Raw genomic sequence first — 22,690 nt, forward strand, 5'->3', positions numbered from 1 at the left:
AAACACGGAATACACCGAAAGAAGAGATGACGAGCTCTTACCTGCTCAAGATGCTCAGGCTCCCCTGCTGCTTGCTGTGAGTGGAATGAAGAGCAGGGAATTGGAAGGTAAAGGAAGGTCCATGCTGGCTCCAAATGGACAACACTCGGCCCACTGAGTAGGGCAGAGAGCAGAAGACCTTGTCTGCTAGAGAGGCTGGAGACCTTAACCCTTTTAAGCCCTGTGTAAACTGGGTCAAGAAGAGCCTCTGCATGGTAGGCATGTGATTGGTGAAGCTCCGTCTTTTTGTCCAGATTCGGTAACATCCTGGTGAACAAAGTGCTAGAAGTGTGTGAAGGCCAAGGACAGAGCAGTCTGCTCCAGTCTGGACTACGGCAGTGCCTCCATAGTCTTGGGGAGGAGCTACAGTCTGTGGAGGAGCCTGAGTGTGTGTCTGACTACAGAGGCCAGTATCTTCCCTGAATGTAGCCATCCCAGGGCAACCGTGGGACATGAAGAAAGAAAAGGTCCACTTGGGAGGTGGAGATGAGCACTGGGAGGTCTCTGCTAAGGCAAGCCTCGACGGAGCACAGTGCTCAGGAAAAGTCCTGGAGGACTCAACCACGCAATTGGATGCTGATTTCACATGGAAGGAAAATGGGAAGATTTTGGTACCAAACAGCAGTGATGGCATCTTGTTGCTCAGATCTATGAAGCTCATTTTGACAGCTTCAAGAGAATAAAGTGCCAAGGGCTTACTGTTAGACCTCCTATCCCATCCAGTAGCTGCCAAGCATGGGTCCAGCTGCATTGCATTATATGAAAATCCATCTAGGAGCTTTTTATATCTGAGGCGCTTGTAGCTTTTAGCCAAAGGAACAAGGGAAGAGGAATACCGCTGATATCTGAGTTTCTGGGGCTTTGTAGCCAGAACCAGTTTGGAGGCAAGGACAGACAGCTTGTTTAGTAAGGCTGATTCTTTGGTAGGCTTCCTACAACTCGGACTCAAGGGATGGCACAGAGTAGCCTTTGGCTTTGGTATGTGGCTACACAAGCTCTTGCTAGGTACTGCTTCAGGTTCCAATGGCGCGGCAGGCACGGCACATGGGCTGAGAAGTCTGTGTGTTTTTGTGGGGATGGGATTAGAGGAACTCTTTCCACAGTCAGAATTTCTTACTTTAGTTATTTTTCTCTGCACAGTGACTAGCTCTGGGCAGGAAGTTCTCTTACATGTTCGATGAGGTTGCTTCCTTACGGGAAGCAATCTCTGCTGCTGTGACAGAGTCACAAAGGCACCATGTATCTGACCACCTCCAGCAGCGCTAGGATCCTGTTTTTTCCAAGAGGTACCAGGAAGCCGAGGACCTGTGCATAAGGTGTCTTTCTTTAACAGGTGACATAAGCTTTCTTCTTCTGGGTCTTCCAACCTCTGAAGCTGTCTAGCCATTCTTTTCCTGGTTGGCTTTCTGAGGGCGACTTCTTCCATTATGAGGGACTCACCCTGGCCAATCACAGGTTTCTTACTTTGCATCTCATCTGACAGCATGTTCACTGACGTGTGCTGTTCCAGCAGTGCATGCGTACCCTTTTGATATGGATCTTCGTCCTTTGGCATGGCACGCTCAACTCTCTGGCTTTGTGGGCTTTTAGCAACATCTTGCACACTCTGGCATTTCAAATGGGTCTGATAACTCTTAGGAAAATTAACATGACTGTCTCTGGTAATGGTCTCCTCGGATCCCTCCCCAACAGGTAAGTGACCCAGTGGCCCCTTCTGATGTTCTTCAGTTTCTTCTTTATTTTGTTTAATTGCTGTTACCATTATCAAAGGCAAACACTTATCTATGGGATTCTCATGCGAATGACAAGCTTTGCAAACACTGGTGTTTACACTGACATATGTATCACCTCCTTCACCAGCGTTACCTATATTCGTTGATATTCCTTCCTTCATGTCAGACTGGACTGCGGAATTCTTGATATTTTCATGAAGGATTTCACCATCTCTGGGCTTAAAGAGATGCTTCAATTTAGGCTTTTCACCAAGAACACCAGCTGGTGAATGTTCTTGAGAAGAAAGACGGGACTGTGCCATCTCAACAGAACCTCGGCACCTAGAAGATCTGGAGTCTTTTGAGGATAATCCAAAGGTTTTCTTCTCACCAAACTCAGAATTTGCTTCTATTCTCAGTCCTTCTGTCACAGATTTTCCTTCCCCTTGATTCTCATAATGAATATAATTTAAAGACACACCTCCTTTATTCAGTGCTCTTACATTTGGCTCTTGATTGGCAACACATTCTATTTCATGATCAGTGGCAGAGTCTGGACACTCTTCCATTTCATAGTCTTTTAGAAATCTGCATATTGTTTCTTCACGTGATTTCAGTATTTCAGGACAGTCTACTGTAGAGGCAGCAGCACTGGAGAGTCCCGAGTCCTGGTCAGTTGTTCCTATAAACACAACATTCAGTTCTCCTCGAAGAGGTGCGGTACTCCTTAAGGACTCATGGTATGCCAGTCTATCTCGGCTTGTAGAATGACCAGCTGGACTAGCTGCGCCCAGTACAACCTCTGCAGGCTCACCTGTGCAGTCGGGACACACCACGTCTAGCACACTGTATACCAGTGCTTCCGAGCCAGGAATAGTTTCAAAGGCTCCTTTGGAATTGCTTTTCTCTAAACTACCACAAAGCACAGGGTTTTCACTGCCTGAACTGACTAGCAAATCCTTTTCCTTGTGGCTGACCTCAGGGACAGTTTCTCGGGGGTCACCACTTAGTCCTTCCTGAGCTGTCTTACCTTCACTTCTGCATTTGTCTGGACTATTTTGGTTTCTCTGACAGTCAGACACTTCACCTGCTTTCTGGTCAAGACTTTGAGCTGCTTGGTACATGGCTTTAAAATGAGATGAAATAACATTCAGAGACTGGTCCGCTAGTGTGTCAGGACTTGGAATGTTTGTAGATTGGCTCAGCTCCTGTGTATCACAAGGAGAGGCGCTGTGGCTGTAAACTGCAGTGCATCTGTGTCTACTCTGCTTCCTTCCACCCAGGCCTCCCTCACCGGGTTCCACATGGCTGGTAGCGGGAGTGGTTGTGTTCAACAACACTCTACTACCTGCCACACCTGTTGCCATTTCGCTTGTAACTTTGCCTCCTAGAAGGCTGCTCTGAGTCTTCCGCCCAGCAGGTTCACTCTCCAAGAAGGTGCTATTTTCCACCAAGTATTCTGATCTTTGGAAGCAGTGCCTGCTAGACTGCCGTGTATTTCCACAGTTTACTTTACAGTTGCTGGCTTTCAGGGTATCTTTTCTGGGTCCAAGAGCAGCACAAGCAGAGCACATGTTCTCTTCAGATGCATTTCTTGTTATGCACTGACAGCTGGAGATATCCTGAGACTGAACATTCTGACATTCTGTGACAAAGGAAAAGCCAGCTGTTTCTTTCACACTTGAGAGGAAAGTGGAATGTAGATCTTTGATACCTGAATCAGTCATTTCTTTTTTCCCTTCTGGGCTTTTTGTGAGATTTAAGGTGTGGATGCCTGAAGAGGCCCCACAGGTGCTGTCACCTTGTGCAGATGTGACTTCCAATTTTGTCTCAGCAGGAATGGTTTGAGTATTGGTGGTAAAATTTGCTCCATTCTTGAGAGAATGACAGCTCTGTTGAGCATCTCTGCATGTTTCTGAAGGCATCTCTCTGTTTAGATTTATCAGAGAGTCAGTTGGTAATGTTACATGCTCTTGAGAATTAAGGGACACTTGTTGATTTAAAACACATTCATGTTCTAGTTTGTGTTCAACCAGTTCACTGTTACAAGAAAGTTCACATATTTCACAGGCAATGATTGGTTCATCTAAATGGGCAATGTTGTCACGTAAGTCCTGTACATTCTTTTCTGAAGCAGGTCTGCAAACAAACTCTGGACATGGTGGTAATTTTGCAGGACTTTTCTTGGGTTTTGATATCTCCTTATGTTCAGAACTTACTGGATCCGCTGGTATCAAACTCTGAGGGGATTTTCTTCCAGACAGAAATTCATTGCATGCTGTTTTAGTTGGCAGAGAGTCACACAGATTTCTCTGGGTGCTGACTACAGACTTAGAGTCTTTACCGTAAATCTTTTCACTTAGTGCACTGGAGTTTACTGGGTTTTGTTCTGGTTCTTCAACGTGCACCAACAAGGGAAACCCGCTTTCCTCAGAGTGTCTCTCAGGATGGTTCACATCAGTGACAGTTTTTCTATGGTCCTCAGAGTTTACCAAATTACCTTGCAAGTTTAAAGTCACTTTCAGATTGCTCTTTTTAAACATTATTTCTGTGGCTTCAGTAAAAGAATTAGGCATGGAACTACAGATCTCTGTGCAGGAACTTGCCTGAGTGCAATAGTTGCTGTGGTTACTGGATTCCACGGTCTGTTTTTCACCAGAACCATTCTGTTCCTGTTCTGTGACACTGAAAAGGAGACCTCCTCTTTCACGGCTGGGCCTCTGGTTCTCTTCTTTACTTTCTTCTCCACAAGAGAAGTTCTTGCTTTGATCAACCTCTTTTATTTTTTCAGCAGATTCCTTTACCAAAGCATTGCTTTCAAAAACACATTTTTCTAAGGATTTTGGGCCAGATGAATATGATGCAAGATATAAAATTTTAGAATTTTCTTCGGCGGGTTTTATAGACTCTTCACTTCCTACAGTGCTGGAACTGTCCTGTGCAGAACCGGGGTTTTCCCTAGAGTGGTTGAGAATCCGTTGGTGACTGTCATCTGCTTCACAAACAAGGTTTAAGTTACACAACTCTTTCTTTCCTTTGTTCATTGTGGAAACAGCACAGATCCCTGGTAATGACAATCAAAAACGACAATTAGTAATGTTCCACAAGGTTTTCTTTTTCTTTCTTTTTTTTTTTTTTTTTGTTTTTCGAGACAGGGTTTCTCTGTGGCTTTGGAGCCTGTCCTGGAATTAGCTCTTGTAGACCAGGCTGGTCTCGAACTCACAGAGATCCACCTGCCTCTGCCTCCCAAGTGCTGGGATTAAAGGCCACAAGGTTTTCTTTAAGAACGCTTTATTAATTCAGGGTCCACGAGACTGAAGGTTCCAGGGTAACAAAAGCTCTGGTTTCCGAAAGCATAATGGGGGTCATGATTTTATCCAGCTGACGGATGCTGACTCACAGTGCCACAACTGTGTCCTTCATTATTATCCCTTAGTCCCACTGGTTTTCGTACCTTGTATGTTTTCAATGGGTTCTGGCAGAGGTCCAGTTGTACAGTGTACATTTCCTTTTACAGAAGAGAAAGAAACTCAAATCAGATATAATTTGAAAAATAAAAATAAAAAAGCTGTCCCAGCTAAGTGAATTTCATCATGCATCAACGGCAACAACAGAAAATTAAACTCAGAAAAGATAATCAAAAAGCTCAGTAAGCCATACCAGCGTTTTGCTTCTTTGCAAACTATGAAAATGAGTCCCCCAAAAGCAGCCAATTTTGGAAAAATAACTGTTCTCAACATGTTACTTGGTATCACAGATGATACTATATAACTGAGTAACAGAAAATGTGAGCCTGATTCATTAGTCTTACAGACACCATTTTCAGGCAAATATCTGCAAGTTCAAGGCCAGCCTGGTCTGCAGGGTGAGTTCTGATACAGAGCTAAACAGAGAAACCCTGTGTTGAAAAACTATTTAAAAAAAAAAAAAAAAGTTGCGATTTTAAAACACCACTAGCAGGCCCTTGTAGTTCAAATTTGCAACACCAGCTAGTCAGGGGCTGAGGCAGGACAGCAAGACCACTGAATGTCAAGAGCCACAAAGTGTGTTCTACGTCAGCCCGGGCACCACAAAAACAAGCAAACAAAAAACCGAAAAGAGGGCTGGAGAGATGGCTCAGTGGTTAAGAACATTGTCTGCTCTTCCAGAGGACCTAGGTTCAATCCCCAGCACCCACATGGCAACTCACAACTGTCTGTAACTCCAGTTCTAGGGGATCTAATGCTCTCACACAGACATTCATATAATGCACACAAAATAAAATTTTACAGCCCACGCCTTTAATCCCAGCACTTGGGAGGCAGAGGCAGGTGGATCTCTGTGAGTTCGAGGCCAGCCTGGTCTACAGAGCAAGTTCCCTAGGACAGTCAGGATACAGAGAGACACCCTGTCTAAAAAACAGGAGGGGAGGGGGCTGGAGAGATGGCTCAGTGGTTAAGAGCATTGCCTGCTCTTCCAAAGGTCCTGAGTTCAATTCCCGGCAACCACATGGTGGCTCACAACCATCTGTAATGATGTCTGGCACCCTCTTCTGGCCTGCAGACATACACACATAGAATATTGTATACAAGCCGGGCGGTGGTGGCGCACGCCTTTAATCCCAGCACTCGGGAGGCAGAGGCAGGTGGATCTCTGGGAGTTCGAGGCCAGCCTGGTCTACAAGAGCTAGTTCCAGGACAGGCACCAAAGCTACAGAGAAACCCTGTCTCGAAAAACCAAAAAAAAAAAAAAAAAAAAAAAAAAAGAATATTGTATACATAATAAATAAATAAATAAATAAATAAATACTAAAAAAAAGAAAAAACAGGAGGGGAAAAAATGGCTGAACAGAGGGCTAGAACTAAAGCTCCATGGTAGAGCACTTGCCTAGCAAGCACAAGGAGCTAGGTATTATAAAACTACTTATCTAGCTAGATAGCTCCAGTAAACTGTCATTACAACAATCTTTTCATTGAATGATCATTTTATTACCTGAAATTAGATATATTATAGATAAAATTGCTCTTTGAAAAGGAACAATCAGAGCTGGGATTGCAGCTCAGTGGTAGAGCTCATGCCTAGCATGAATGAAATCACAGGTTCAATCCCCTGGATGGCCAAAAACAAGAAAAAAGAAAAAGAACAGTTATGTGTAGAACTTTATTTATGGTTAATCTGTAAGCTGAATGGTCCTAAAATCCAATGATTTATAATAATGGCCTTGCTGAACCAGGTGGTAGTGGCACACGCCTTTAATCCTAGCACTCCTGAGGCAGAGGCAGGTGGAACTCTTGAGTTCCAGGATAGTCAGCTACAAGGAACCCCTGTCTAGAAAAACAAATAACGAAAAAGAAAAGAAGAAAACAAAACAATAAACAACCAATTGCCTTTCTGTAAGGCTGGGCTGATCATTACTGAAGCTAAGTAACAGGAACGTGGAAGTTTAGTACATTCCTTTCAGTTCTGAGTTAGTGTGAAGACTGCCATTATGACAGTAAGAAAGCAAGGGAACACACAACAAAAACCTACCTTATGTGCGAAATGTGAACACAATGACAGACACACCTGTGATGCCAGAAGGAGGGAGCCAGAGGCCAGCACAAATTCAAGGCCGGCCAGAACTAGGAAGCTCCTCAACTCCAGCGTGCGTGTCCTTCTCTGAGCCTCAGTTTCTTTTGTAGAAAGCATGGAAAATACACTTACCTCAGTGCTGTATGGAAATTAACTATCACACATAAACACTGCCTGGTATAGTACTTGCAGTATTAGGAGAACTGCCTGTCTTTTCTCTTTGATTCTTTATCTAACAGGACATGAGACAGTTAAAATGGCATCTAAGTGTAGAACACCACTTAAAGACATTAGGAGTATGGGCTACAGGGAAAACTTGGTGTTACAAGGCTCGCCTAGCAGAGAGGTGGCAGGCGTGATGAGTTTGTTAACTGGGTACTAACAATCGAACCCAGAATTGCACACACAATTAGCTCTGCCATTAAACGACACCCCAAGACCTCTAGCATGGATGGATAAAAATGTACCAGATGTTTAACATAAATATCAATTACTAACAATGGCTACCTTCAATTTCCCAAGCAGTACTAAGTACTGTGAAATAATCCAATTTCATATCATCCCAAAGAATAATCTATTCATAAGTGTCTCAGCCTGAGCACTCCTCATGATTTTATTTCATCTTTCTATGGAATGCTATGCAATTCATTAAATCATATGTTTAGCATCAAGGTAGCTGTACCCTCATTACATCTATCCAGGAACAATGAGAAATTCTTCATCCACCCCCAAACCTGAAGAGGTTTTCCTCTGTGTGAGGCAATGAAGTTCAGATTTGCTGGAACACATCCATTCTCCACTTTATCAAGAATATTAGGAAGGGGTGGGGGAGCACCGACTTTCAAGTAGTAATGGCAAAAGGTGCATGGGGAAAGCAGTTTGTGCACAGCTAGAGAGAAAACAATACTCTGACCCATTAAGGTGATTTGTTTTTATGCACATACATTTTGAGATTTCACAAGACTTTGAAGCAGAAGAAGACAATTTTTTTAAACATTTATTTGTTTATTTTGCATATGTGTTTTGCCTAAATGTATATATGTATACCTTTGTGCCCGAGAAAGCCAGAAGAAAGCATGGAATCCTCTAGAACTGGAGTTATAGATGGTTATCAGCCACTGTGTAGGTTCTGGGAACTACACCTGGGTCTTCTGCAGATTAGCCAGTTCTCCTAATCACTGAACCATCTTTATTTTAAGATTTATTTATTTATACAGTATCCTGCCTGTAGGCCAGAATAGGGCCTTAACTGCTGAGCCATCTCTCCAGCCCCCCATCTTTATTGTTTTTAAGAGTTTAAAGCATGAAAAAGAAGGAGAATAACTGTGCAGTGATCCAAAACCAACAAACACTAATGCATGTTGACAGCATGTGTCCTTTTTGATAAGATGTAATAAAAATTACACTTTGTGTTCTCAAAAAACAAACAAAACAAAACAAAAAAATGCCAGGTATAGTGGCTCATGCCTTTAATCCCAGCACTGGGAAGGGGGAGGCAGTGGATCTCTGTGAGTTTGAGGCCAGCCTGGTTTACAGAGACAGTTCCAGGACAGGCTCCATAGCTACTGAGAAACCCCTGTCTTGAAAAGTGAAAAACAACAACAAAAAAATTCAAAACAAACAAACTATATATATTTTTATATTTTCACTTAGGTTAAAATTGAGTTCATAATCCTCCTGCCTCAATCTCCGGACTGAGACTATAACTGAGTAACACAGCACCTCCTGAAGGTGACTGTTGATATTACTGATGGGCTCTTTCACTTCTACACCCACAGTCTACAATATACCTGCAGTCTTAAAATCATCCCCAAACACCAACATTGTCACAAACTGGAGAATCTTAAAATGACATGAGGATCAAATGGGATCCTCAAACAGAAAAGTTATTCAGTACAGTAATCTGAATAAAGTATGGACTAGGGTTAATAATCATTTATCGATACTGCCTTTTAACTACTAAAAACATAGTATATTACCTTAAGATCTGAATTAATAACCTTGTCTTGCTGCTGTGACAAATGCCTGGCAGACAACTTAAAGAAGGAAGGAATGAGTGCTTATTTTGGTGCCCAGTTCCACCTTAGTGGGAAGGGAAAGTGTGGTAGGAAAAGTGGAGGTGGCTGCTCAAACTGAATCCAGTCAAGAAGCAGTGAATGGTAAGTGCTTGTACTCAGTTCGGCACATTCTCCTTTTCATTAAGATGTGGACTCTATCCCAAGAATGGTAGTAACCACAAGTAGAGGGGGTTTCCTGCTTCAATTAATATAATTTAGATAATGCTTCATGGATATGCCCATAGTTGTTTCCATGGTGATTCTAAATCCCATAAAATTAATTATCAAAATTATCTTTCTTAGTTACTTTACTATTGCTGTGAGATACCACAATCAAGGCAACATATATGGAAGAGAGTTTATTGTGGCTTACAGCTTCAGAGGGTGAGCCCATAACCATAATGGCTGGGAACACAGCAGCAGGCAGGCAGGTGTAACACGAACGGGGGGGGGGGGGGGGGGGGGCGGAGAGCTGGCTTGCTTGTTGTTGGGGTTTTTGTCCCGCCCGGTAGCCCACAACTGTTTAGCCCCAAAGAAAATCACACATAGGTCTCCATAAATTGTAAGCTGATTGGCCCATTAGCTCTAGCCTCTCACTGGCTAACTCTCACATCTTGATTAACCCATTTTTCTGATCTATGTTAGCCATGTGGCTCAGTATCTTTTTCAGTGGGGCAGATCACATCCTGCTGCTTTGGTTGTCTGGGCAGGAGTGGGAGGAGTCAGCTTCCTCCTTCCCAGAATTCTCCTGTTCTCCTTGCATCATTTCTACTTCCTGTTTGGTTTTCCCACCTATACTTCCTGCCTGGCCAATCAGCGTTTATTTAAAACATGATTGACAGATTACAGACAATTCTCCCGCACCAGGCGGGCATGGTGCTGGAGTAGTAGCTGAGACCTTACATCCCTATCTACTAGCAGGAGGCAGAGAGAGACTGAGCTAACTGGGAAGGGCCTGGGTTTTTGAAACCTCAAAGTCCATCTTCGGTGACATACCTCTTCCATGAAAGTCACATCTCCTAATCCTTCCCAAACAGTTCCACTAACTAGGAACCAAGCATTTAAATACATGAGCCCCTATAGGGCCAATATCATCCAAACCACCACACTATCACACTATCCATGTACACATTTTTGGGGATATGGACACACTGTAGAACAGGCTCAACTTCTCTGTGAATCTAAAATACCTCAGCACCAATTCAAAAAAAAGCATTCACCAGTCAGTGGTAGTAAACACCTTTAATCCCAGCACTCGGGAGGCAGAGGCAGGTGGATCTCTCTAAGTTTGTGGACAGCATGGTCTACAGAGAAAAATCGTATCTTGAATCCTCAACCCCCCAAAAAGCAAAAAGCATCCTAGCAAAGATATGTAATTGGAAAATAAATACATAAAAATGCCAGAGATGACTCAGCAGTTAAGAGCATTCATTGGCTGCTCCTGAAGAGGACCCAGGTTCAGTTCCCCACACCAACAGGCAGCTCACAACTATCTCTAAGTCCTATCTTCTAGATTCTCTGGCACCAGGCATAAATGTAGGCAAAACACTCATTCACAGTTAAAAAACAAAAACAAAAACAAAACCAACCCAACAAAACCCACAATACCATTGGTCATTAGAGAATACAAAAACTAAAATGGGCCAGGAATAGGGCATGTGCCTATAATTCCAGTACTCAGAGGAGATGCAGGCAGGCAGAAGCACTACAAATTCAAGGCTAGTCTGACCAACATAAAGCGGTCTAGAAGCCAATAAGATAGCTCAGCATGTTAAGGCACTTGCCACCAAGCCTGAGGACCAGAGTTCAACCCCTGGTATTTACATTGTGGAGGGAGAGAACAGGAGCAGGCTGTCCTCTGGCTTCCACTTGCACACCACAGTATACCTATCTACCCACACATACGAAATAAACAGAATTTAAAAAAAAACAGACGCAGGGTCTTGCTACATAGCCCTGGGTAGTCTGGAACCTGCTTATGTATACTAGGCCAAAAAAAAACAAAAAAAAAAAAAAAAAAAAAACAAGGGTGGGGGAGCTACACTGAGATGTTACTTCTGCTAGAACTAAGAAACCCTCTCTGATAGCTCAGTGTTAAGAGCACTGACTGCTCTTCCAGAGGTTCTTAGTTCAATCCCCAGCAGCCACATGGTGGCTCACAACCATGAGATATGGTGCCCTCTTCTGGTCTGCAAGGACACACGCAGGCAGAACACTGTAAACATAATAAATAAATAAATCTGAAAAAGAGAAAAAAAAAAAAGAAAGAAAGAAAAAGGGTTTAGTTCCCAGGGAGGCAGAAGCAGGAGGGATCTCTGTGAGTTTGAGGCCAGTCTGGTCTACAGAATGTGTTCCAGGACAGCCAGAGATACCCTGTCTCAAAAAACAAAACAAAAAAAGTCCCTTTCCACATCTCAAAAAGAAAACAACCAATTTAAGACAAATTATAACCCCTCTATATTGTTGGTAGCAATGAAAACTGGACTGAGACTTTATCTCAAAAATCATAAAAGAAAAATTAACAAACATTTAAGCAAAGTGGGAAAATTCAGTCACAAAAGACCACATATGGTAAATACCTACTAATGTACACTACAAGCAAATTTAGAACCTAAAAGATACTAGTTGACAGGAGACCAAAGGAGCTGGTTATAAGATTACTTTAGAAGTGAGTACTGCCGGGCAGCCATAGTGGCACATGTCTTTAATACCAGCATTTGGGAGGCAGAGACAGGCTGATGTCAGTGAGTTCGAGACCAGCCTGGTCTACAGAGTGAGTTCCAGGTCAGCCATGGCTGTTACACAGAAAAACCCTGTCTTGAAAAACCAAAATATAAATGAATAAATAGAAATTAAAAACGTAAATTGCAGGAGGACAAGGGAGCCATTGAAAGCCTCAGCAACTAAAGGCTCATTCCCTAAAGCTCACAACATGAGTTCAATCTCCAAGACTCACATGGTAAAAAAATTTATCCTCTGACCCTACACATGCACTACATGCACTACAGCATGCTACTGCACCCCTTCCAATTAAAAAATAAAACAAAAGCCAGATGATGGTGGCGCACACCTTTAATCCCAGCATTCAGGAGGCAGAAACAGGCAGATCTCTGAGTTCAAGGCCAGTCTGGTGTACAAAGTGAGTTCTAAAGACAGCCAGGTTGTTACAGAGAAACTCTGTCTCCCTGTCTCAAAAATCTAATAAAAATAAAAAAGAGGACAAAAACAGAGAGAGTAAATTTTCTATTAAACAGAAATATTCAAGTTTTTTTTTTCCTTTTTAATCAATGAGTGGGAGTGGGGGTTGTGATAGAGCACGACTTTAATGCCAGCACTGGAGAAACAGAGGCAGGTGGATCTCTGAGTTTGAGGCCAGTCTGGACTACAGAGCAAGTTACAGAACAAGGACAGCCAGGGATACACAGAGAAACCCTGTCTCGAAAAACAGAACAACATAGCCGGGCGGTGGTGGCGCACGCCTTTAATCCCAGCACTCGGGAGGCAGAGGCAGGCGGATCTCTGTAAGTTCGAGACCAGCCTGGTCTACAAGGGAGTTCCAGGACAGGCTCCAAAGCTACAGAGAAATCCTGTCTCGAAAAACCAAAAAAAAACCAAAAACAAAAAAAAAAACAGAACAACAACAAAAATCATGAACTCTTAAGAATTTAAACTGGGTGCGATGGCACATACCTGTTATTCTAGTACGTGGGCAGAGGCAAAAGATCAGGAGTTCAAGACTACCCCTGACTACACATAGCAGGATCAAGGATGCCCTGGAATACACGAAAACTGCCTCAAACAAAAAACAAGTAAACAAAAGCTGGGCCATGCCTTTAATTCCAGTACTCAGGATGCTAAGGCAGGAGGATTTCTGTGTTTTAGGTCAGCCTGATCTACACATACAAGTTCAAAGTCAGCCGAGACTACCTAGAACCTGTTTTAACAAATAAACACTGCTCAGATTAGAGACATGGAAGGCACCAGTCTAAATGAATCTGACAGGACAGACTCCTTATGAAACAGCCACTCAACTACTTCTTTCCCCTCCAAGATACTCCGCATCAGCCGCCCCTACTGCTATGGTTTGTCTGAAATGTCCCCAGCAGGTTTCTATGTTGGAACACTAGTCCAACCAAGGGCAGGTTCTAAGAGGCTATGGAAATCTGGGAAATCAGGTCTTACTTGGGTCTGGAGAGGTCTACACGGAGAGTTCCCGGACAGTCACGACTACAAAGTGAGACCCTCACAAAAGATAGGCAGGGCTGGGGGTGGGTGGAATGTGAACAAAAAGTCCTGGAATGAAGATGCGCAGTGAGTTTGAGGCCAGCCTAATCTACAGAGCAAGTTCTAGGACAGCTCAGGCTACACAGAAACCCTGTCCTAAAAAAGAAGCTGTGCCTGCAGACCAACTGAGTCCAAGTTTCTACTGTGAAAAGACCAGAAAATTACAGGCCCAGAGGCTTAGCTTGCACTAGCTTCAGACCCCAGAGATCACCCACATACTCTGTGTGTCAGATGCCAGGTCCTGACCTCATCGCAGAACCAGAAGATTAGAGTGGAAGGAAAGAGCACAAGCCCTGCAGCCTGACTGCTCAGCCTCCACACGGCCGCAGCAGGCCTGTGTAAGCACAGGGCTGCACTCTCCCCGCACTCCTGTGCCGTACCTCCTCAGATAAGCGTGCAGACCAGTTCCCATCCTTACTCTCGTATCCTATTTCTTTCTCCATTCACCCCTCCCAACCTGGACACAACAAACAACAAAAGAAAACCCAACCTGGTAAAAATGATAACCAGATAACCCATTAAGAGTATATCACCCAAAAGAAGACAACTAAACCTTTTCTTAATAAACCCCAATTTGGGGGCTGGAAACATGGCTCGGCCATTAAGAGTGCTTACTGTTCTTGCAACAGTCCCCGATTGGGTACCCAGTACCCACATGTGGCCCTAGTTCCAGCAGACTTGACAGCCTTTTTTGGCCTCCAATGGCTTCTACACAGTGGTATACACTTCCTTAAGCTAACACACACATAAATAGTAAGTGAATCGTATAAAAAAAAAATCTTCACAGGTGTGATGCTTTAATCAAAGCATTCTGGCCGGGCGGTGGTGGCGCACGCCTTTAATCCCAGCACTTGGGAGGCAGAGGCAGGCGGATCTCGGTGAGTTTGAGACCAGCCTGGTCTACAAGAGCTAGTTCCAGGACAGGCTCCAAAACCACAGAGAAACCCTGTCTCGAAAAACCAAAAAAAAAAAAAAAAAAAAAAAAAAAAAAAAAGCATTCTGGAGGCAGAGGCAGGTGGATATCTATGAGTCCCAAGCCAAACAGGACTACATAAAAAAGACCTTGTCTCAAAAAACAAACAAACAAAAAGAAGTATCATACCTTTTTTCTTTAGCAGATCTCTAGGGAACTCAGCACATACAGGTTCTTTGTTGGATTGCATCAGGAAGACATCCTGCAACAAGAAAACCCAACAGTCAATGGCTGATGCAGAGGCACCTGAGTTCACAGACATCAGTTATTACTTCAGAGCTCAATGTGACTCCAGGAAAACTGCCAACAGTCACAGGCATTGAGATAGAAAGGAAAGCTCAAATTCAGATTAATAAGTAAAATGTATTACTTCTCTAGAATTTGAACTTAAAACAGAGGCAAACAAAAGCTTATTAATGCTTGCTTTTTTTTTTTGTTTTAGATTTTGGAGGTAGGGGTCACCATTTAACCCAGGTCAGACTCAAATAGCTATAATCCTCCTGCCTCAGTCTCTTGAGTGGTGGGACCACAGCTATGTATCAGCTCCTGAGTGCCTTCTGAAAATAAGAAATAAAATGAGGGTACAGGTGCACTTGGTGCAGTGCCAGCTTAAGCAGGTACAGGACAGAAGCATGGGCGGCACAGGGAAGGCCAGCGCCCCTTTCCTCCTTCCAAGGGTTCTCTGTGCTCCTTTGCTCAGGCATGCAGCTCACACAGCAGCTCTGAAAAGTTAACTTTAATGAGGGGGTTAGAGAGAACAAGGACAGGAAGAGGAGGAGCCAGCCAGATCTCAGGAACTGCAGCTATAAGACACTGGCAAATAAATTGGTTAAAATTGGGAGGTTAGGCCGGGCAGTGGTGGCGGAGGCCTTTAATCCCAGCACTCAGGAGGCAGAGGCAGGCGGATCTCTGGGAGTTCGAGGCCAGCCTGGTCTACAAGAGCTAGTTCCAGGACAGGCACCAAAGCTACAGAGAAACCCTGTCTTGAAAAACAAACAAACAAACTGGGAGGTTAATGGCTGAATTGTGACTTTGAATGCCAGCTCTGCAGAGGCACAGAAACCTCTAAGTTCAAAGCCAGTATGTTCTACATAGCAAGTTCAGGCCAGCAAGACGATATTGTCAAACCTCGTCAAAAAAAAAACAAAAACAAACAAACAAACAAAAAAAACCTCAATCGAATAAATTGAGGCTTCAAACTTTTGTTCTAACTTTTCATTTTATATAAATCAAATTACTTTAAAATTTAAAAAGACTTTTTGATTTAAAAATGTATTTTCTTTTTATACATGAGTGCTTTACCTATTTGCCTGCATGCAGTGCCCTTGGAGGCCAGAGAAGGCATCGGATCTCCCAGAACTGAAAACAAGTTACAAGCTGCCTTGGGGGTGCTGGAAATTGAACTAGGGACCTCTAAAGAACAGCCAATACTAAGAGTGGTTAGAACCACTGAGAAAACTCTTCAGTCCCCAGTTTTTGTTCATGTTTAATTTATTTTATGTGTATGAATGTTTTGCTTGAACAAATGTACATGTGTGCCTGGTACCTGAAGAGGTCAGAAGAGGGTGTCAAGATTCCCTGGAACTGCAGTTACAGATGGTTGTAACCACATGGGTGCTGCAAATCAAACCCAGACTCAAAGATAACAAAGCATATGATATGCACTGTGACACACACCTTTAATCCCAGCACGCAGGATGCAGAGGCAGGCAAATCTCTGTGAGTTCGAGGCTGGCCTGGTCTACACGAAGAAACACTGTCTTGAAAAAATAAAGATCTCCTGAGTAAATTGGGAGCGTGGGAATCATGGGAGAGGGCAGAAGGGGAGGAGAGAGGAAAGAAGGGAGCAGAGAATAATATATAGCTCAATAAAAAAAAAGAAAAAGGAAAGCTAAAAAGAAGGAAGGAAGGAAGGAAGGAAGGAAGGAAGGAAGGAAGGAAGGAAGGAAGGAAGGAAGGAAGGAAGGAAATAAAGAAAGCAAGCAAGAATACCCCTGGATGTGGCTCTGGTGGCCCGTATTTGTAAGCTCTGTAGAGGCTGAGGTGGAAGAAGCGCAGATGTTAAGAGTCCAGCCTCTGGGCTACTGAGTTGAGACTTTTTCTGGGAAAGACAAATAGTGCTGGAGACGCACTGGTTGGCACAGTGCCTAACTGGCCCTGATTTCAAGTGCTAACACTCTAATGAAAGAAAAGATTTATCACCAGATGGACCTTCTAGTTTCTTTTTTTTTTTTTTTTTTTTTTTTTTTTTGGTTTTTCGAGACAGGGTTTCTCTGTGGTTTTGGAGCCTGTCCTGGAACTAGCTCTTGTAGACCAGGCTGGCCTCGAACTCCCAGAGATCCGCCTGCCTCTGCCTCCCGAGTGCTGGGATTAAAGGCGTGCGCCACCACCGCCCGGCTGACCTTCTAGTTTCTTACACCTTTATAGGGAGAGAGGAATTTTACAGGAGTTTTCCTCTGTATCTCAATTCAGAAAAACTGCAGCTTTCAAGTGAGGCACCGATTGTGAAGTCACAGAAAGCTTTCACACCTAAGCAACATGCTTTACATACTGCTCTGCTGCATGAGATCAGAGCTACAGCAAACTAGGGACAACAGAGCACTGCAGACCCAAGAACAGCCTATCAACATCAATTCTGCTTCTACCTTTATAAAAACATTTCTCCATTGTGTATGTACGCACCCATGGGTTTGCATGCGTACAGGTGGAGGCCAGATGTTGGTCTTTGATGGTGTTCCTCACAAGCCATCCACCTCAATTTTCTTCCTTTCCTTTATTATTATTGTGTGTGTGATGGTAGGGAGGGCATGTGCCTCTGTGCACACCTGAAGGTCGGAGGACAATTTTGTGGACTTGGTTCTCTCCCATCTTTCTATGGGTTCTGGGTATCAAACTCAGGTCTTCTGGCTTGTACATTAAACACTTTACCTTCAGAGTCATCTCAACCAGCCCTCACCTTTTTTGAGGCAGTCTCTCAGTGATAAGGATCGGTTAGGTTGGTCAGTGAGAGCCCCAGAGACTCTTCAGATTACAAGTGTGCCATCAGCTTGGGCTTCTTATGAGTGTTGGGGATCAAACTCAGGTTCTCATGCTTACATAGCAAGCAAGCATTTATGGATGGAGATATCTCTTCAGGTGCCCAGAGTTTCCACTTTTAAGTCACTGAAATTTTATTTCCAACAAGAAATCCTTTTATATGCTAGGCAGTAGGGCACATGTCTCTAATACCAGCACTTGTGAGGTAGAGACAGGCGAACCTTTGCGTTGAGGCCAGCCTGGTCTGTAGAGAGTTCCAGGACAGGCAAGGCTACACAGAGAAACCATACCTCAAAAAACTCCAAATAAATGAATAAATAAATAAAGCAAAAATTACAAGAAAGAAAAGAAAAAGAAAGATCATGGTACTGTACAGATAGTTCAGTGGTCAAGAGCATTTGTTGCTCTTGCAGAGGACCTGGGTTCGGCTCCCAGCACCCAAATGGTGGCTCACAACTATCAGTAACTCCAGTTTCAGGATATGAAGCCCTCTTCTGCCCTCCACAGGTACCAGGCACACACATCATGCACATACATACACACAGGCAAAATATTCATACACATAAATTTTTAAAAAATCTGTGTAATGGCTTATTTAGGCCTCATGGACTTTCCCTCATCTACTGCACAAAGACAAGGCAACTGATAAAAGCTGGAAGCAGGAAAGGTGTTCTTCCTCAGGGAAGAGCACACCAACCGGTTGTCCAGTGTCAGCCCTGAAAACACACATACAAGTAACATTATACAGACTTAGCAGGCTATATTTAGGAACATAAATATATTTACATATATGCATGGAAACACTTAATGTAAAAAGTAAGCATCATAAATTTGAAGGAGAGCGATGGGGAACCTCCTTCAGCCAACGGCCTTTGAGAGGCTGGGCCAGATCTCCCCATCTGATACGTTCTGATGCGTTCTGCTTCAGGAGAGAAGAGAGGGTATATAGAAGAATGGAGAGGTAGGAAAGGGAAGGAAAACATGTAGTTAGATTATAATCTCAAAACAATAATCTTTAAAAAAATTCTTTTCCAATAATGAAGTATTCCTCAACAAAGAAACAAAATCTAGTTCAAGATTTTATACCTTCTGACACAACTCTAAAGCAACAAAGAATTATTTTTTGTTAGTTTACACTCAAGTGTTTCTAATTTACGTTCTCATGTTTCTTCTCACACCAGATGTCATCTAGACCAGGCTGGCCTGGTTTTGCTGTGTACCTGAAGCTCCTCTTGAGCTCCTTCATCATTATTCCTCTCTCTCCCTCTATAATGCTGGGATCATCAAGCCTGGGAAACTGAACTCAGAGTGATATATGTACCGTCTAAAGGATTCAAAGATTTATCTGGCTACTGAAATATTTAAATTGTTAACTTTTGAGAGGAATGCTAGAATTAAAGATACGTACTACAAGTCCCAGTTGGGTTGTTTCTTTTTGGTTGTTTTTCAAGACAGGGTTTTTCTGTGTAACAATCCTACCTGTCCTGAACTAGGTCTTGTAGACCAGGCTGGTCTCCAACACACAGAGATCCACATGCTTCTGCCTCCAGAGTGCTGGGATTAAAGATGTGAACCACCACTGACAGGCTGTGTTTTGTTCTTAATTCAGTTCAAAAATTCTCTATGTATGGTGGCTCCCACCTTTAATCCCAGCACTTGGGAGGCAGGGGCAGAATGATCTCTGTGAGTTCAAGGCCAAGCCTACTCTACAGAGCAAGCTCCAGAATATCCAGTACTACATAGAGACCCTGTCTCAAAAAACAAAACAAAGAATCCTCTTTGTACAAGGCAGGGTATTTATAAATTATATATTGAAAGTATGTTCTCTTAATTTATCTGGTTTGTTTGGTTTTGCTTTTTTCAAGTTAGGGTCTTACTATACAGCTCTATCTGACATGATATTTACTATGTAGTCCAGGCTGTTCTTTAACAGATAGCAATTTCCCTCCCTCATCCTCTCAAATAATGAGACTACCACCAAGCCTAGCTACAGCTCTCAACCATGTGGTAGTCTGCCAGTCTATTAAGGGTTATTACGGTGGCTAGAGAGATGGCTTAGTGGTTAAGAGTTAAAGCTGCTCTTTGAGAAGACAGGGGTTCAATTCTCAGCACCCACACGGCAGCTCGTACTTGTCTGTTACTCCAGTTTCAGGGGATCTGATATGATACCTTCACATCAATGCACATAAAATAAGATTGACTAATTATCTTTAAAAAGGGTTATTACTTTGAGGATGTCTGGTTCCATAAGCCTGAATGCTGTGTAAACAGCATGTTTCTTTGTCTCAGATGGCTGCAGTGTTCAGACTGTCATGACCTGAGAATGCTTAGCAACTATTAGCTACCCCATGCTGCCCAATAAGTCTGACTGTGCCCAGCAGGTTCACTTCTGTTGGATAGCCATCCAAATGCTTGAAGGCTCTTCTCAAATCTCCTAAGAGATTTAGGGGAAAAAACCAAGAATAAAACCAATATAATCCTGACTTCTCTTTCATAAGTTTCTTAAGTCATACACACAACAACCTAGCTTCCAGCAGTATGTTTTCGGGTTCTGTCATCCACGTGAATTCTTGTCCATGAGAGCATTAGTGCACATGACATGGAGGGAAGTGTGCAACCCTAGTGTAGCCTGACCAGCAAAACAGAGCATAATTCTTCTTGATCCAGATAAGACAGTTCTGTCAATCAGATCATTAGATGAAGTGTCTTTTCTTGGCAGCAATACTTCTTTTTTTCAAGACAGGGTTTCTCTGTGTATCAGCCTTGGCTGCCATGGAACTCACTCTGTAGACCAGGCTAGCCTCAAACTCACTGAGATCTGCAAGCCTCTGCTTCCCACGTGCTGGGATCAAAGGTGTGTGCCATCACTGCCCAGCTCTTAGCAGCAATTCTATAGATCCCAATTCTATGTTTTGTTTACTGTTGTGCTGAAGACCAAACCCAGGAGGGCTACATGCTCTTCCACTGAGACCATTAAGCTAATACTAAGTGACCTGCTCAAACTGCAGGTGTTTTTTTGTTTTTTGTTTTGTTTTGTTTTTTCAAGACAGGGTTTCTCTATGGCTTTGGAGCCTGTCCTGGAACTAGCTCTGTAGACCAGGCTGGTCTCGAACTCACAGAGATCCGCCTGCCTCTGCCTCCCGAGTGCTGGGATTAAAGGCGTGCGCCACCACCGCCCAGCAAACTGCAGGTGTTTTGTGTTTGATTTTGCAACACTAGGGGATGCAACTGAACTGAACCTCCAGCCTGAAACTGTTAAGTCTGTTTTCTTGAAGTATCTCTTTTGGAATGATGGACACAGTCAACCTTGGCTACATGAGGAGTTAAAGGACCAGCCTGGACTACAAAAAGGAATTTGCCTCAACAAAGAGACAAACCAAGAAGCTGGGACATACAGAAGTACAGAAATTGATTAAATATATGAACAGTGTGGTGATTTGAATGAGACTGGCCCCCAGCAAAGCTTGTTCCTTAATTGGCAGAAATATTTGGGAAGGATTAGGAGGTAGGTGTGGCCTTGTGGAGGAGGTGTGCCACTAAGGGATAGGTTTTGAGGTTTCAAAAGCCCACATAATTCCCAGTTATCCCTCTGCCCCTTGCTTGTGGATCAGATGTAAGCTCTTAGCTACTGCTCCAGCACTAGGTCCGCCTGCCTGGCTGCTGCCATGCTACCTGCCAAAATGCCCAGAGACTCACCCTATGAAACTGTAACCAAGACCCTAACTAAACACTTTGTTGTGTTAGTGTAGTGTGTGTACATGTATGTGTGCTTCCCCATGCCTGCATATACAGAAGCTAGAGGTTTATGTCAGGCGTCTTCTATCTCCACCTTATTTGTTTTGCAATGGTCTTTCTGTTTGGTTTATTTTTGAGACAGGATCTCACTTTGTGACATTCGGTATCATGGAACTCACTATGTAAAATGGACTAGCTTTGAACTCACAGAGATCCACCTGCCTCTGCCTCCTGGGATAATAGGCATGTGCCACCACAGCTAGGCAACGTTTATTTGGTCTTTTAGCACCCACCAGGCAGCTAACAACTGTCTGTAACTCCAAGATCTGACACCCTCACATAGACATACATGACTTACATCAAAAAAATACCAAAAATCGCTGGGCAGTGGTGACTGGGCAGAAAAACCCTGTCTCAAAAAACAAACAAACAACAACAAAAAACAACAACAACAACAAAATCCCTATTTTTTTAAACTGTTTCGAGGCTAGGTCAAAGGCTACCTGTCAGCACCTGTAACTTATCATGAGCAGCACTGCTCTGCAGTGTTGTCACCCACACTCAACCTCTCTGCATCTAGACTCATTCTTACCTGACTGGGGCAGACCTTTTCTTTAGTAGCTGTGGAATGTTGGCATGGCTCTTCCTTTGCTCCCTCACAGGGGTCTCTGAAAACTTCGGCCTGGTCTCCTTGCTCTCTGAAGACCTTTGGCTCCATGCTCTTGGTTCTCTCTTCCCTATCTAAGATCTCAAAAGCCATAGGCCCTCTTGCTGTAGGGTCCACTAGTCCGCACCACCCAGTCTTGCCCCCATAGTCCAAGGTCTCAAAGGTTTCTTCACAATAGCCTTCTGCGTGAGTCCTCTGTAGCTCCAGGGGTGACGCCCTACTCTGACATACATGAGCGCTTGAGGCTCCAGGTTTTACATCGGGGATCATACTCGGCTGCTTCTCAGCATGAAGCTCTTTGGAGACACTTACTGAGAGTTCAGAGTATAATTCCTGTACCACAGCAGGCATGGAGGAATCAAGTAGAACTGGCTGAGTCTCTACTCCAGATGACAGCATTAGGGCAGTCGGAGATTACGAAGTCTTTTACATCAATGGCTTACCCTGACACAAACCAGAGGAAGGGACACAAGTTTAAAGCCTTGACAGGCACAAGAACTGTGTCAGTTCACAACGGTTAAAATACGGAAAATAGCCAGGACAAAGTGAGCTCTGTTACACAGAGAAATCCTGTCTCAAAAAAAAAAAAAAAAAAAAAAAAAAAGAAAGAAAAGAAAAAAAGAAAAGAAAAGAAAGA

General features: G+C 43.4%; 1 protein-coding gene across 1 annotated transcript in view; it reads right to left on the minus strand.

Moving 5' to 3' along the window:
- The window catches only part of Prr14l (proline rich 14 like), a 64,156-nt gene extending 41,704 nt beyond the window's left edge, over positions 1 to 22,452 (minus strand). The window contains exons 1-4 of the mRNA XM_057771592.1: positions 21,979 to 22,452; positions 14,745 to 14,817; positions 5,206 to 5,259; positions 42 to 4,815 (exon numbers count right to left, since the gene is read on the minus strand). Of these exons, the coding sequence (XP_057627575.1) occupies positions 42 to 4,815; positions 5,206 to 5,259; positions 14,745 to 14,817; positions 21,979 to 22,452 (5,375 nt within the window). The remainder of the gene's footprint in view (positions 1 to 41; positions 4,816 to 5,205; positions 5,260 to 14,744; positions 14,818 to 21,978) is intronic.
- Positions 22,453 to 22,690: the final 238 nt, after the last annotated feature.

The sequence above is a fragment of the Chionomys nivalis genome, chromosome 6 (genome assembly GCF_950005125.1).
Source record: "Chionomys nivalis chromosome 6, mChiNiv1.1, whole genome shotgun sequence".
NCBI lineage: Eukaryota > Metazoa > Chordata > Mammalia > Rodentia > Cricetidae > Chionomys > Chionomys nivalis.